This window comes from Aegilops tauschii, chromosome 7 (assembly GCF_002575655.3).
Source record: "Aegilops tauschii subsp. strangulata cultivar AL8/78 chromosome 7, Aet v6.0, whole genome shotgun sequence".
NCBI lineage: Eukaryota > Viridiplantae > Streptophyta > Magnoliopsida > Poales > Poaceae > Aegilops > Aegilops tauschii.
The window spans coordinates 423,550,161-423,566,537 of NC_053041.3; the positions used below are offsets into that span (position 1 = coordinate 423,550,161).

General features: G+C 44.2%; 1 protein-coding gene and 2 long non-coding RNA genes across 5 annotated transcripts; 2 read left to right on the forward strand and 1 right to left on the reverse strand.

The window, feature by feature from the left end:
• The first annotated feature begins 4,669 nt into the window (after positions 1–4,669).
• On the forward strand, positions 4,670–6,132 carry LOC109763648 (high mobility group B protein 7). Its single transcript, XM_020322503.3, has 6 exons — positions 4,670–4,907; positions 4,997–5,079; positions 5,169–5,328; positions 5,428–5,485; positions 5,578–5,691; positions 5,805–6,132. The coding sequence occupies exons 1-6, from the start codon at positions 4,816–4,818 to the stop codon at positions 5,946–5,948; spliced, it is 651 nt and encodes a 216-aa protein (XP_020178092.1). The 5' UTR covers positions 4,670–4,815; the 3' UTR covers positions 5,949–6,132.
• Positions 6,133–8,683: 2,551 nt separating this feature from the next.
• On the forward strand, positions 8,684–9,224 carry LOC123494639 (uncharacterized). Its single transcript, XR_006665913.2, has 2 exons — positions 8,684–8,920; positions 9,006–9,224. It is a non-coding gene; the product is annotated as an uncharacterized lncRNA (long non-coding RNA).
• A 924-nt stretch (positions 9,225–10,148) lies between these two features.
• Positions 10,149–14,513, reverse strand: LOC123494638 (uncharacterized). 3 transcript variants are annotated; one of them, XR_012189111.1, is made up of 7 exons: positions 14,125–14,513; positions 13,949–14,041; positions 12,884–13,017; positions 11,994–12,064; positions 11,765–11,821; positions 10,862–11,021; positions 10,149–10,485 (listed from the first exon to the last, which is right to left on the reverse strand). It is a non-coding gene; the product is annotated as an uncharacterized lncRNA (long non-coding RNA). The 3 variants fall into 3 exon arrangements; XR_012189113.1 differs by having other exon boundaries at positions 13,922–14,041; XR_012189112.1 differs by having other exon boundaries at positions 13,973–14,041; positions 14,125–14,414.
• Positions 14,514–16,377: the final 1,864 nt, after the last annotated feature.

Below are 16,377 nucleotides of genomic sequence, written 5' to 3' on the forward strand. Positions count from 1 at the left end.
CAGATGAGATCACGAACATGACGAGGAGTCTTGAAATGGTCGAGAGGTAAAGATTGATATATAGGACAATAGTATTCGGACACCAGAAGTGTTCCAGAGGGTACCGGGTACATATCGGGTCACCGGAAGGGGTTCCGGACACCCCGACAAAAGATATGGGCCTTATGGGCCAAGAGGGGAAACGCACCAGCCACAAGGGGCTGGTGTGCCCCCCATATGGGCCGGCCAAGAAGGAGAAGGAAAGAGGGGAAGGGAAAGGAAAAAGAGGGAATAGGATCCCCCCTTCCTTCCCTCTCCCGCCTCCTTGGCTGCCTCCTCTTTCGCCCCACCTATATATATGTTGGGGGGGGGGCTAGCACATACAACACCAATTGTTAGCCGTGTGCGGAGCCCCCCTCCACAGTTTACGCCTCCGGTCATATCTTCGTAGTTCTTAGGCGAAGCCGTGCACGGAGCACTTCACCATCACCGTCACCACACCGTCGTGCTGATGGAACTCATATACTTCCTCGACATCTTGCTGGATCAAGAGGACGAGGGACGTGATCGAGCTGAACGTGTGCAGAACTCGGATGTGCCGTATGTTCGGTACTTGATCGGTCGGAGCTAGAAGAAGTTCGACTACATCAACCGCGTTGTCAAACGCTTCCGCTTACGGTCTAAGACGGTACATAGACACACTCTCCCCCTCGTTGCTATGCATCTCCTAGATAGATCTTGCGTGAACGTAGGATTTTTTTTTGAAATTGCATGCTACGTTTCCCAACAAACGGGGTATCATATTGATTCACTTGATATATGTTTTGGCACTCAATTTGCGGATTTCCAAGGTGACATTGGGTTAATCTATGCATAGGGGTTGATGCACGTTCTTGTCTTTGTTTCTCCGGTAGAAATATTGAGGCACTCTTTAAGGAACTTTGTGTTGGATTGCGTATTATGAATCTAAAATTGTTTGATGCATATCGTATAATCAACTCACGGATAATCGCGGTGACATTGGAGTATCCAGGTGACATTAGAGTTAGTTGATGTGTATCATATGGTGTTATTTTAGTACGGACTCTTGGTTAGATCGATCGGAAAGAATAGCTTGGTGTTATTTTAGTATGCTAGGATAGATTGATCGGAAAGAATATCTTTGAGGTGGTTTCGTACCCTACAAACAAATTCTTCTTATGTTCTCCGCTAGATAGGAACTTTGGAGTGATTCTTTATCGCACGTTGAGGGATGGTTATATGATCTAATTATATTAGCATTGTTGAGAGATTGCACTAGCGAAAGTACGGACCCTAGGCCTTATTTTCAAGCATTGCAATACCGTTTGTACTCCATTTTATCAATTGCTAGCTTGCTGGTTTTATTGTTCCGATTACAAAAATCAATATATACTATCATTACTACAATTGTATCACCATCTCTTCGCCAAACTAGTGCACCTATACAATTTACCATTGTATTTGTCGTGTTGGGGACACAAGTAACTCTTTGTTATTTGATTGCAGGGTTGTTTGAGAGAGACCATCTTCATCCCACGCCTCCCACAGATTGATAAACCTTAGGTCATCCACTTGAGGGAATATTGCTACTGTCCTACATAACTCTGCGCTTGGAGGCCCAACACGAGTTTACAAGAATAAAATTGCATAGTAGACATTAGCGGCGACGACACCTCCTTGATCGGGAAACATCTTGTTGGGATGGTCGGGGCGGAAATGCACGGACTGCCGGACTGATGTTCTTTTGGATTCGGGCATGTAGAAACTAAGCATATTTGCATTTTGGTTGTGATCGGGGATGCGATCCGACGTGGGTGTGATCCGGCTTGTTGTGTGGATGAGCGTAGATTTGAATTTGAATTTGCTGGCGGACAGAATGCAGCTACGGTTGGATGGCTACCTCCCGCATCCGTGTCCGCGGACGGATGCGGAAGATTTTTTGCGGGTTGCCGTTGAAGATGCCCTAAGCTTCCTAGACTAGATCCTTCCTAGATTTGGAGCTGCGTCGGGGCAGTGGGGTCGCTGGCCCCACCCAAGGGTGTGTGTGGTTGGTTTAGTTTCTTGTTTGCTTTTTTCCTTTTATTAATTTCTTTTTCTTCTCTTTCCTACTTTTATTTTTTCTTTTTTCACATTATAATTCATGAACATTTATGATTTTTTGAATATTTTTAGAATCCCCAAATATTTTTAAAAACTCATGAACCTTGTTTAAATTCATGAATTTTTTCAAGTTTATGAATATTTTAAAAGTTCGTGGACATTTTATGTTTGAGAACTTTATTTTAGTTTTTTAAATATATTTTTAAATCCGTAAATAAATATTAAATTCCCCAGTGTTTTTATAAAGTTAATGGTTTAAGTTTGCAACATTTAGATTTTTAAAATTCGTGAACATGTTTTGTAAGACTAGATAATTGCCCGTGCGTTGCAACGGGAGTGTAAAATTTTATTAAATTAACCTGTGATTGCACGTCTATTATTACATTGGCACGCTAAAATCTTGGCAAGTTTTTGCATGCACTTGCCATGATTTATCTACCATCTTATTGTTAAGTGCTTATTTGGTAATAATTTATTGACTTCCAACGAAAAAATATTCAGGAGAAAGATCAAAGATGGAAAGAAAAACGTCATCTTACTGTCAAACACTTATTTGGTTAGATTTATTGACTTTGAAAGAATATTATTATTTGAGAGAAAAAACAGAGATGGGAGAAAAAAATCAAACGGGAGAAGGAAAGGGGAACCATATATAAAGATGTTGGACAAATAAGAGGGTGAAACGGAAACCTTACGTTCTCTGTAAGTAGTAGAGATAAATGGTGCGAGAAGGAAACATGCTAAACAAGCGAGTTGAGTAGGGAGCCGAGCTGAGCGAGCTTGAGGTTTGTGGGCCTAGTCATGTAAAGTTATGGCAACAATACCACGTTTTCGTCGTGGAATATGAGCCCCCAAGGGACTCATACACCGATCACCAGCTCACAATGAGGCCAAAATGTGTAAGGGCACCACATCCATCCATGAAAAAACTCCACTATCCTCTCGAAATAAATACCGTCTTTAGTAGCGGCCAACCTGATATACCGGTGAAAAACACCACCTCAAAACCAAGCAAGCGCAGATAAAACCAAAATGAAACAACCAACTAAAACGACTTGATTCCATGAGTGAAGAATGGCGCGGCGAAGCGCGCGTTAGCCTTTAGTGAAAGGCAAATGATTTAAATCAAATGGATAAGTCTATATAATACTTCCTTCACAAGGCTTCAAATTAGGGGAATTCTTGCTCAAAAGTTGAACTTGGCGGCCTCATGTTTTGATGGATCTTGAGCTTGTAATAGCTATATTAAGCTACACAAATTATATGGTAGTTCCTTTGGAAAAGGGCCAAAAAATAGAAGATTGAATTTGCGAAGGAAACATGGGGTTAAATTGATCAAATTGATCCAGTATTGATACTAGACGTGAATATATGCGCAATGACCATCTCCAAATAATTTCATAATATTTGGAGATCTATAAGCATATTTGAGGATTTAATTCCTTCATATGGCAGTAAAAGAAAATATTTTTAGATGGAAAATATTGCACAAGACATACAATACTTTTTGCATATCTAGAGCTTGTAGGGTTATGAAAGTCACGGGGAATTTCAGTAAAATTTGCCGACTAAAGTAAATTGAGGTTCCTTTGTATTGGCTTAATTCCTCAATAGTTGGAAATAGGGTTTGAGAGGCAAGAATCAATATGGAGAATATTTTTGGTGGCAAGGATCTTGTGAAGAATATCTAAGTGGTATAGGAGAAGGATTGCCACTAAAGAAAAAGACGAGAGCTAAACCCAGGGAAAATATAATAATAATAAAGGAGCAAAGATCAGGGCGTTCCGATATAGGGAGGCCTGCAAATAACGACCACTAGCACTACGAGCGGCGACCCCATATGTTGCGAATGGCATCGAGCGGTGCTGGAAGCCGGAGCGGCCATGCACGAGTCAAGGAGGACGGAGCACTAGTGCGAGGGAGTGGCGACAATGATCACAAGTGTTGCGACGGCAACCGAGCGACATTGTGTGCACGGTGACTACGTGAGGTGGGAATGGCGATGCGGCGACCACGAGGGAGCTTGCTCACCGGTGGTGTTGTGAGCGACGCAGGCGGCCGATGGACCAGGGAATGTAGTGCCCCCACCCCCACGCCGTCCAAGCGCTGCGTAAGACGGGAAGACGTAGAGCACTGTGAGACATCTAACAAAGGTGGGGAAACGAGCTACCGTGTGGGTGCTGGCAGCCTGATCGAACGGCTCGGGAGGCGATCGATCGTTGGCTGGCATCGGTCTCCGACCCCAAACCGAAAGGGAATCCAATTTTCATGCCTAGCGAGTAGCATCGCATCCCGTCAACCCAATCAATAGCCTGGTGCCGAAACCGGCTGCTGCCGAAACCAAGCCCAAACTCGACTGCAGCGGCGGGAACGAGCGAACCATGTCTCGACCGTCCACTCCCGCACCCGCAACCATCCACGGACGAGATCGCCTGCCGCCTGGCCTTCCCGCCAACCATTCCAGCAAAATTCCCCGTATCCCCCCGCCCCCGCGCCGCGGAGCCAAAAATCTCAAATCGTTTCGTTCCCCCCCTCCTCCCTCCTCCTTCGCGCCTCGCCCCGCCCCGCCCCGCCCCGCCCGCCGCGCTGCCACTGCTATTTATTTCCCCCAATTCGCCATTGCCCACAGCAGCAAGGAATCGAGATCCAATCACCTCCCCTCCCCTCCACTCCTCCCCCGCGGCAAGAGAGATCCAGCCAGATCCGTCCAGTTCCATGGCGACCGCCGGCAACGCCCCCCGCTCCCGCAAGCGCGTCGAGGCCACCGTCCTCAAGCGCGCGCGCGACGGAAGCGCCTTCACCCGCTGGTAACCTCCCTGCCCCGCTCCCTTCTCCTGCTCCGATGCTTCTCCGATGAGTGATTGAGTGAATGACTGGTTTGGTTGGTTGGTTTCAGCGAGGCGTGCAACAAGGACGTAGCCATCGTCCTCATCGACCTGCACAGCTGCAGCCTCGACTCCAAGATACGCCTCAGCCTCGGTGCGTTTCAGCTCCTCCCGTCTTCAACACATCCAGGCCGTGTCTGCTTCCTGCCGCGCTAACCCAACTACTCCCGTTTTTGATTTCAGAGTCGCAGGTGGTGGAGAAGGCCGTCGAGATCCAGGAGAAGAAGAGGAAGACGCCCTCCGCTGCCGCCGGAGGCAAGGGGAAGAAGAAGAGCAAGGCAGACGGAGATGGTGCCAAGAAGCCAAAGGCAAAGCGCCCACCAACTGCCTTCTTCCTCTTCATGTAATCCTCCCTTTCTTTCTCCTTTTCCTGCCCATGTCAATTATTCCGAAATCTTTGTTGTTTGTGACCTGACAAAATTCGATTTGATTTGTGTCGCAGGAAGGACTTCAGGGTTGAGTTCAAGGCCTCTCACCCTGACGAGAAGGGTGTTGCCGCCGTACGTCCTGTTCATCCCCACGTTCTGATTGGTTTGTTTGTGTGCTGTGTTGTGACTCTGACGCTCCGTGCGTGCGTGGTGGTGAAATGCAGGTTGGCAAGGCAGCAGGGGAGAAGTGGAAATCCATGACCGAAGAGGAGAAGAAGCCCTACCTTGACCAGGCCAAGGAGCTCAAGGCCCAGTTTGCCAATGGCGAGGGCAGCGCGGTAATTCCCTGGGTTCCATACCAGATCAATCAATCTATTCTTGTGAACTGCAGCTGACATTGCCATTAGTGAGTCTTGACCTGACTGTTCGTTTGTGTCTGATGTTGATGCAGGAGAACAATGTGGGAGATGAGGAGAAGGCAGATGCGGATGCAGAGGAGGTGGAGGATGCGGAGCAGGAGGTGGATAAGCCAGAAGATGCCCCAGAGGACGAAGAGGAGGAAGAGGAGAAGAACGAGCTGGATGATGACATCTAGACGGAGCTGAAGAAGGGTGCTCGTTTTCCCGTTTTGTAAATGGCAGGTGTTCTATCTGTCCTGGGCAACCTGAATCTCGGCCTAAACTCTAGGAGCAGCAGTAGTGAATGTTGTGGCTGGTTGCAGTCTGTTTATCATTGTTATGGAATGGAAGGAAAGCAGGGTTGATGTGGTGGTCGATGAATGACTGAATCTTTCTGTCACTGCATTGCATCTGCAATATGTTTGAAACTAGAATTTTGTTAAGATCCAGAAGACAATATAATCTGCTCCAATACTAGGATATTGATGTTGTTCTACACAAAATAAAGATGGATCAAGAATAGTACTCCCTCCATTCCACAATGTATCTATCTTCGTGCTTCAACTTTGACTGTAAATTTAACTACCAAGACTGATTGCGGCGGGAGCAAAAATTATATCAGTGAATTCGTATTCAAAAGAAGTTTTTAATTATGTAATTTTTTCACCCGCCGCAGTCGGTCTCGTTCGTTAAATTTATGGTCAAAGTTCGACCTCGGGAAGCGGGCGCACTATATTTTGGAATGGAGGGAGTAGTTACCAATCATTATAGTGAAATAACAACACAAGCTTATGCCAAGTAGTACCTAGGCTGTTTTGGCTGAAAATTTCGTGTTGTGAGTGGCTTCGATTGGATATTGTGCTACAAGTTGCAACAATTGTCCCGGCCTAGTCTAAGCCTCCATGGTATATGGGGCGGCAAGTAGCAACTTTTTTGCATCCTCGGCTTCAGGGTTCTGCAGTTTTGCATTTCACTGATAGCTGATGTCAAGATAAAAACATCGTGATGGTTCGACCTCCTTCCATCCCCCCTCTTATCGCCACCTCCCACCCACGTCCTCCCACCGATTTTTTTTTTCAATTACCCTCCAAAAACCAACCGCAACACTGCGAAGGCACCCACGTCCCACGCTCCACTCTCCAATCGACCGCCTCGCCCAAGAAAAATTGCTCCACCCACACGCTCCTCACGTCGCTCCGGGCAAGGCGTCGCCTCGCCGGCCGATAGGGTTCCTGCGCAACCGCCTCGCCAAATCCAGGTCGCCTGATGCCAGACGTCGGCCTCGTCGCAGAACTCTGGCCCCTCGTCGCCGCAGAGCTCCTTCCCCGCCTCTGACTCGCCCGACACCTGGCGCCGCCGTGACCCGTACCCGCCCCCGCGCCAGCTCGCCCCGCTACTCAGGCTCCGCCTTGCCCGAGCTCCCCCCGCCCTCGCCGCCAGCTGCGTTGCCCGAGGCCGCCCAGTCCCAGCCAGCTCGTTGGTCGCTGGTGAGTAACCTCCCCTCTGCTCCCTCTCAGATCCCAACCTCAGCCACCAGCTCGCGGTCGCTGCCATGTGCCCCGTGAGGCCAATTAGCTGGCTCTCCCGATCGCCAGCTAGCCTCCCGTATCCCTCCTCGCCCGCAGCTAGGCACTGCTCCGCCGTCCTACGCGTGACGCTGACCGACAGGTTTCCCACCTCGGCCTTGGATTATAAGCGCTGCTTATGTATGTGCCATTCTGGTTAATTAGTCATGTGTAGTTGTACGCTCACAGTATCACTCGCCTCGACCACGAGAATATATGCTTCCAGCTGACTAAGAGAGGATGTTCCGTTTGGGTCTGAATTTGCCTTCCTATGGTTAGTCTGCACTAATATGTGCTGCCCTGAAATACACTGCCATGTTTTGGCAAGCGATTTGAAGCTAGCGTGGTGTATTTTTGCAGGTGATTGCTTTAATCGAATTTTGCAAGCAATATGAAGCCAGCATGTCGTGTTTATTTTCTTTTTTTTGAAAGGTCGCATGTCGTGTTTCTTGCTAGAGTGGTGGCAATTAGATGTAAACAATACTTGTCGTGTTCAGTTTAAATGATTTAAGGAAGATTTGATTTTTCCCACACAAAAAAGGAAGACTTGATTTGCTGCCCCTAACTGAATATATATGTAATCAAACAATGGATATTGAATAAATCCATCATAGTCAGACGTAACATTGGCGTGTCAAATGTTTTGGGATCCAGGTAATAATTTAGTTTACCTACCAAATTGCATTACTAACAAAATAGATTGCAATCATGACAGGAGTATGCTTTTCTCCTGAAGCTTCTAGCTGAAGAACCGTTGTCCCTCATTTCATTATAGGAAATTGCATTACTAACATAGTACAACCAACATGTGTCTAGCTGAAGAGCCCTTGTCCCTCATTCCATGTATGTATGCTTTTCTCCTGAAGTTTGCATGAGTTTTGCTTGTTTATCAAGATCAAGTTAGGGCTATATATACGTCCAAATTCAGATCACAATGGTGCCCAACAAGGAGGGAATCAGCTGGACAAGGGAAGAAGCCTGGAAGGTAATTTTGATTAATTCTAGAATGGCAGGACCATGATGGATGTCAGCGAGCTGTGTCTTGATGAATGCCATTTTTCACATATACATACTACTTGCTTTGATACATTTGCCTCTTCCTCGGATTAGTATGTCTCAATTTTTGGTTCTTCATATACATGCCACTTGACTAATTATTCAATTTTCTCTAAAATTGTCTGTGCCCCAAATACGTCTCTGTAGAGCTCGGAAATCTATCATGCATAGCAAGAGTATGATTTTTTTTAAATTAATATGTTTTAAAAAACTGAGTTAGGAATATTTGGATAACATACAAGATATGTACCTTGCCTTTTCCCGAAAAGAATAGATGCCCATTGTGAGTTGGGCACGTCTGTATATTCTTTTCATAGAGTTAGGAATATGATGGAAGTGCAGTGCTGGTCATAGGCTGATGGCCGCTCGCTGATTCAATTCATGCTTGGTTTTCCTGTTTATGAGAATGAAGGCCTCTTGGCCCCTCCACCATGTCGGAACTTTTGTACTTTATACGACTTTTTATCCTTATTTTCTGTTGGACATTTCAGTTAAGGAAAATGGTTTATAATGGACAACTGCTTCTGATTTTCAGTTTACATAGCCAGGTTTGTAACAGACAGTATCTCCATAAATTCATATACTGTCCTTGACTGGATGCAGTTTTATACTGAGGAAGTTTTTCGTTTGCAGGGAAGATTTGATGCGAGGCATGAAACACTTTGTTGTTATTTCATAGGACGAGTAGGAAATGACAACAGCTATCATTTCGTTTGCGGGGATGATTTGATGCTACTGGATGTCACTTGATTGAGTAGGAAATGATAGCTGTTGTCATTTAACAACTTGTATATCTACTAGTTGAGTGCCCGTGCGTTGCCACGGACCATCAAATTTGCTTATTGCTCACAATCCTGCCGCCTACACAGATCCAACCTCGCGAGTTGTCTCACCGCCATCGCCAACACCTTACAACCCGCTTGCTCTCCTTCAACGTTGCCATGGAATAATAATATAAAATAAAGATCAAACAATTGTTCTATTTCAAACATGTGTGTCAAAAATGGCATTTGCTTTGTATTCCTATAATGGCAAATTGGTGTTCTCTCCCACTCCTATCTTCCTCAGACCCCTTTTCCCTCGACCTTCACTCTTTTATTGTTGTGCGATGACCCTCAACCTTCATACTCAGGACCGCGTTTAATCTCTGTTTTTATGTTCTTATTCTTTCAACATATTTTTTTATTGACTCAAAATCCTTCTAACATCATTTTTGGAGAACAATCAATTGAATAAATAGAGAGCAATAATTTAATTGTTCGTATTTTCCATTTAGTAATGCAAATAAAGTTTGACACTAACTTGGCACAGATTTGATCAAAACATTTGTATCAAGAAGTTGTGATTCAACTGCTCCCCTGAGATCGTGACGTCCTGTTTAAGGCCATAGATGAAATGAGTTACAACACTGGGTTTGCACGTCAATCTGCATGCCTGGTCAATGATCACCACCTTCGGTGAGCGCCATGATGATGGCCACCAACCACTCCCCCATGCCATCCATAGTTCCATGGGTACTACTGGAATCCTATTCTGAGCATTGGGTTTGAATGGAGTCGTCGCAGCCTTTCGATAAATCAAACCAACATTGATCAAACCCAAAGAGGATTAGCGAACTTATCAATTTACCAGTACAATCGAGAGTAGTGAAAGCATGATTCATACCAAAATAAAGCTTTTAATTATACCAACTGTTGAGCTAACTCATGTTTAGGGAGGATCAGAACACACGAGGATGACAAGAAATTTGGAAGTATATAGGGAAGAACAGGAGAGTTCTGAGAAAGGGCGGGTGGGATTGAAAATTACTCTCTCCGTTCCTAAACACAACTCTTTTTTAGAGATTTCAATATGGGCTACGGGCGGAGCAAAATGAGTGAATCTACACTCTAAACACACACACACCCGCAACGCACGCACGCACGCAAGCAAGCACATGTACAACTCCCACACGATTATGATTCTGACGTCCAAAACACATTGGTCTCACACACACGCGCAAGCACATGTACAACTCCCACACGATTCTGATTCTGACGTCTAAAACACATTGGTCTAGCCCATCCCCTCGTCATCTTCAGTATGCACTTTGTCGGTCCTGACAGTGAGTGACCTGCAGACACAAGAAAAATGAATCACAATTAATACTATTTGTACAGGAATGAGGAAGAAAGGATACAGTATAACCTTTTGCATAACAAAAGTACATAACCCAACAAAGAAAAGCTGAAACATGTGGAAGGATGTAAGAGAAAAGACAACTATTCCAATTAAAGGACAACTGTAGAATTCTTAGAATGCAAAAGTTAATTATACAAGAAGAAATATATCCTAGATTGAGCTAAATCTGGTGTAGGGAATTAAACACAAAGCAAAAACATAGAGCTCCCTATGAACATTTGATATTATTTTAAAAGGTAGACTAAGCAGTAACTGTTAAGTGCTTACGGCTTTAGAGAATGAAATGTCCAAGTCAAACAACTACTCACCAGTCACACCTCAGAGTGAAAAGGTAATTCATCAAAGGAAATCCGAAGGAAGTGTCACAAAGTGTGATAGAAATTAAAACCTTGAACTGCCACCCACTTATTAATGCAAGTGGAGAACTTGAACATGCACTAACTTGGCTTTTCCACTCATTAATAGACTCTGTCAATAGCAGTGTGAATCTTTATTAAAGCCTTTCTGCTAAATCAAGCCTCATTTGCATCAATACGAGAAACTAAGCCTTCTGTATGATGTTTCAGAAACTACAAAGAATAAATGATTTTTTTACTCAAATGCATAAAATGGCGAGCCTAAACACTGGCGTCCAAATTTATCAAATTTCATGAAGAAAACTTAGTTTTTCTTAGACATAAACGCTTAGTTTCTCTTAGAAAAAAAAACTTAGTTTGTCAATTAAATGGAGTAATTGTTGGAGTGCTTAGTCAGACAATGGCAATTTGGAGGTTAAGGAGCTACAGTGGAGTATTACAGTTTTTGCAGAAAAAAGTTCCATCAATGATGAAACGTTGGTTTTGGTTCGATTGATATCAACAAGAGCGCATTCGTACACGGATCACTCGACATCGAATAATTATCTTCTGAAACGATAAATATAGTGCTCCAAGAAACCAAGACCTTCTCTTATACGTGCCAGTCCACAGAAAGATGGTACCAATCTGTAGAAAGATGGTACCAATCTGTAGAAAATTACCAAATAGATGCATACAAAAAAACAGAAACATTGAACTACTATGGGTTTTCATGATCGACAAAAGATAAGTAACACTACAATTTCCACCTATGTACCTAGATCTCATGGAAGCAACAAATTTGCAAGGCATCTAATTCGACCAGTTTAATTGAAAACTCTAATACCATCAGTGGAGGAGCAAAGTAATACTCACAGGTTGAGTAGCTCAGTGCATTTCTGACAACGGCGTGAGCATCAACGTCTAGTGCCACTGATCAACCAACACAGAGATGGCGCATAAGATGAGGAGATGGGAGATCAGTGTCAGCAGGAGAGATCATCAGAACAGTGTTGTTGTACATAGGGGCAGCGCGAGCAGCAGGGAAAAACTCATGCAAGCAGGTTATGCTGCGCTTGAGGGACTGGAGAAACCATGGAAGCACCTTTGCAAAATGTGAAGCGGGACGCCCAACGGGAAGCTTTGTTGCAAGATGCATGAAACCAAACTCCGTCCCTTGATAGAAATTCAAGCAGAACAAAATATAGGTCACATAAAGAAAAAATGTAGCATAGTTAAACACAACTCTGATGTATTCACTTAAAATAGGATGATAATGATCTAAAGAAAACGGCGATCATCAAGGATGTCTCACCTTCAAACACCCTGCTGAAGTAAGGTTTGTTCTAAAATAAACAACTAAAAGATAAAATATTTAAAGCATTACAGTGACATGGTGTTTTGTTTTTTTCACAAAGTAACATGATTAGGATCGCGCAACATGGACAAACAAACATTCCTCATGTTTTTCTTTTCTTGCTTTCAATTCACTGAAGGAAAGTAAACACCCGGTGGGGAAGACAGGTCCATGGGCTCTGGCCACCCACAACCAGACTGCATGATCCAGCGTAAAGGCACTGCTTGCTGCTACCTCGGCTCCCCAACCATCACAACAGCAGGTTTGCATCGACTTGCACACAAACCACGTCTCTACTGGCTGCAACACAACCGTGTCTTCCTATGTGGTTACCACACTCCTCTTTGATGTCCCTCCATCTCTCTCTCCCTCTCCCTCCTCTCAATTACCAGCACAAGGAACAAAGAATAGCATGGAACATCAACTCTTAACTACAACCCTTAGAGGCATATCATCATAAATGTTGTTTGTAAAGGAGGAGCCAAGACAACATCTCAAAAGCTTATAGACCATGAACACCATCCTGTGACAAGCCTCGGATTTCACAGGTCTGGCCTGCAACTTTACAATAGTTTTGCTAGAACTGAGTGTCATGGTCCATGTAGCAGTAGGACAGGAAGAAGTGGTTGAGGCCAAACCTGCACAAAACTATCCATCTTGAGCAATGAGAGGCCATAGAGGTTAAGTGGCATCAGCGAGTTGACAAGGCCTCGCTGATTGCAGTGCAACCAAGAGCTCCCTGGTGGTGGCAGGATGGTTACCCTGTGCATCGCTACGGGTCATCAAAACAGAGCAAAATATCCATTTCAGTAGTAAAGAGAAAAGTTACGAAAGAAAACTTTTCAGTAGTAAAGAGAAAACTTTTCACACAAAATCAGAACATGGATCCATATCAGAGCTAGAATACTTTTCACAAATAATCAGAATTGAGATCCATATCAGATCATGAAAACTTTTCACTGAGTCAGTACCGATACTGATATGAACCAGTTTCTTAGACTACAAGATATGAACCAGTTTATAGAAAGAAACTGCAGTAATAAAGATTGAATGTGCAAATTCCGGCAATGAACTACCAGAATCGATTAAACTGGAATTTCAAATAACATATACAGAGGCACTATAGTTCCATTACGACATAATCATATTCTCACAATCCGAGCCGAAAACAGTACTCGTGTGATGAGAAGAAACGTTGTAGGTAGAGAGGTCACTGAAGACACAGATCGAGGTGGGTGTGGCCAGCCATGATGTAGCAACAAGGTCACCTTCTACATAGACATCAATGAGTGATAGTGCTTAGGAGGGAGGAGGTGGCCACCACCACTCACCTTCTCCAGCTCATCATCGTGGTCATCAATATAATTGTTCTGCTGAAGCTAACCTCCGCATACAGAAATCCTTGTGTACCATCCGAGTTTGGACTTTGGATATATGCTAAGGTGCTAAGCCTAAATCATGTTAACCAGTGTGTAGGTTAATCATTTTGAACTAATGTTTGCTCAAAACGAAGGAAACAACCAATGTGACATATCTTATAACTATTGAAAAGTAAGGCGATATATGGATAAACTATATTTAAGGGAAGTGTTTCCCACGTTCTATATGAACAAAAAGGAATTGTGATCATTGGTCTAATATGAGTTAAAATCGCCAAATCACAAGAACTAAAATACCATCGAAATGAACAGGGTTACATGTACATGATCTGTAATATTTCAGCGTACATAATCTTCACTTCTCTCATCTTCTTCATCAGGCAATGGGCCAATGCATTATTTCATCGTCGTTGTCGGCTGTCACAAGAGGGTAACATGCAATCAGGCACTCAAATGTTGAAAAGCGTGAGTGTGCAGAGAAGAGGATGAGATGCACATACCTCGCCATGCTCGCGGACCAACTGTAGATGTAACTTTCCTCTATTCAATACTGCAGGTCCCAGATTCAAAGCGTCCTCCTCGCTTGGCTCGCGCGATGGCTGTGCCGGAGTAGCCGAACCGCTACAGGTCGCGACCTAGGGAGGCGGCGGCGGTGCCGTGCCTGCTCATACACAACGTTCTGGGGTGGCGGCGGCTGGCCCTCCTTTGCCGCGGCAGGTGCGGCGCATGGTGCTACGGCGCGAGTGAGAGGAGGAGGAGATGGGTGGGTGGCCGGTGCTGTGGTTGCTGCGGGAGAGGTGGGCCGTCGTTGGGTGGTCGCGGACTCACGGGAGGGAGCCAGGGAGGGGCGCCAGGTAGTTGATTGGGAGAGAGGTCTGGTTCTGGAGATGGAGATTGGGTCGGGAGAAGGTGGAGGACGACGTGGGTTTTCGCCAGATTTTTTTCGTGCGTGCTATCGTACGAGGGGAGGAAAGGGCCGAACTGTGTTTTTCGGATGTGTATCTCGTACGTGGGCTGAGTTGGCGATTTTTGGGCTGCTGCAGGCGTGTGGCCCTCGCGCGATGGTTTTCGTTCGAAAGGAGGAGGGGATCGAAGGAGGTCGAACCATCACGACGTTCGATCCTCCTTTAATAGTAAAGATGTAGCATGAAGAACTTTTATAATTGAATTATATTCCTCATTAACTTCATTTAAGCCGCAGCTGCGCTCGTCCTTGATGTTGTAAGCTTTTGAATGAGTTAGGTCAATCCAACACTATATTTAGTGGATCAACTACTGTCATATTTGTCCATTCTTACTATCTTTGTATAAGGATGGTTAAACGTATATTATTATGAATAGCTTGGAATGTGTCATATGTGTATAGATTCCGATTCGTCAACTGATATATGTTGTAGCTATTTCCTCTCACACTCGGCTCACTTTTTTTGGTTAGATGCTCAACCAGGAGAGGGACATGGACCTGCCACTCATGGACATACTTGTTGATGTTCAATCAGAAGCAACACTTACCTTGCTGAAGCAAAATGTTCATCCAAGGATGTTTAAGCATTTGTAATTTTAGAAATAATATCATATTTGATGATGAAATTATTAATTATGTACTCGTCGTATTATTCCAGGAATATTTACCTTTATTATGGAAAGGGCCAACACTGTCACTTTTTTTATGTCATTTCTCCATCATTCCTCGCAATACACAAGGACCAGTTCATAGATTTGCTGAAATTTCAGGAGTGTCAACGACAATGCTAGAGTAAGGGATCATGAAGAGAATGGAGGTTGAAGGGGAGGGTCAAATCATGTTTCATGTCTTCTTTCAATGAGAGGCCAGGTAGATAAGGAGAAGACACCACGGCGCCCTCCCCGATATGATGATTGTCAAAGAGGAGAGAAAATGGGAGAAAGAGTCAGTGTGGCTACATGAATCACTAACAAATGTCATCATGTTTGACACAGAATTCCAAATTAGAACAATTATATTTGTAATTTTGTTATTTCATGGCAACGCACAGGCATTCATTACGTCACATTTTAAACCACTATAGTATTTATGCCCCCATTGCTATGAAACACTAACAAATGTCATCATGTTTGACACAGAATTCCAAATTAGAACAATTATAATTGTAATTTTGTTATTTCATGGCAACACACATGCATTCATTACGTCACGTTTTAAACCACCATAATATTTATGCCCCCGTAGCAACGCACAGGCAATTAACTAGTTTGGATAGACTTGCCCTGATGTTCATTGGTAGAATATGTCAAAGCAACCAGCTTGCTATATTTTGGGCTAGATACAGAGAGTTCAGAATAGGGATCTGGTAGTGCCATGTGAGTGAAATGTCAGAGTTCAGAATAGGACCTGGGGCTTTCAGTTTTATTCAGACTTGAGGGAATTTGGGAATGGCCTTCAGTTCAGCGGCGGCTTAATTGTAGGATCCAGTATAGCACCGCCGACAGGCGAGTTATCAGCTGCAGTCTGGCCGCACCTGCAGCATCTCTAGCCCTTCCCCAAAATCCTTTGATCACTCTTTTTTCCCTGATGAATTGGCAGATTGCTGCCGATATATTAAGAGGGAATAAAATAATAAACAGTCTGATGCAAGTTAATGCTGTAGACCATAAGCAATTGCCTCAGCGAAAACAAAAAGAAAGAAGAACAATCTTAAGGCTCAGGTGGAGGTTCTATCTCAGAATCTGAAATTCATTGCATTGTGAGATGAAAAATGCTGTCTTCATTCATA

Coding starts and splice junctions, on each gene's coding strand:
- LOC109763648 (XM_020322503.3), top strand. CDS start 4,816: ATGGCGACCGCCGGCAACGCCCCCCGCTCCCGCAAGCGCGTCGAGGCC. Junction 5,080..5,168: donor CAAGATACGCCTCAGCCTCG/GTGCGTTTCAGC, acceptor TTTTGATTTCAG/AGTCGCAGGTGGTGGAGAAG. Junction 5,486..5,577: donor ACGAGAAGGGTGTTGCCGCC/GTACGTCCTGTT, acceptor GGTGAAATGCAG/GTTGGCAAGGCAGCAGGGGA.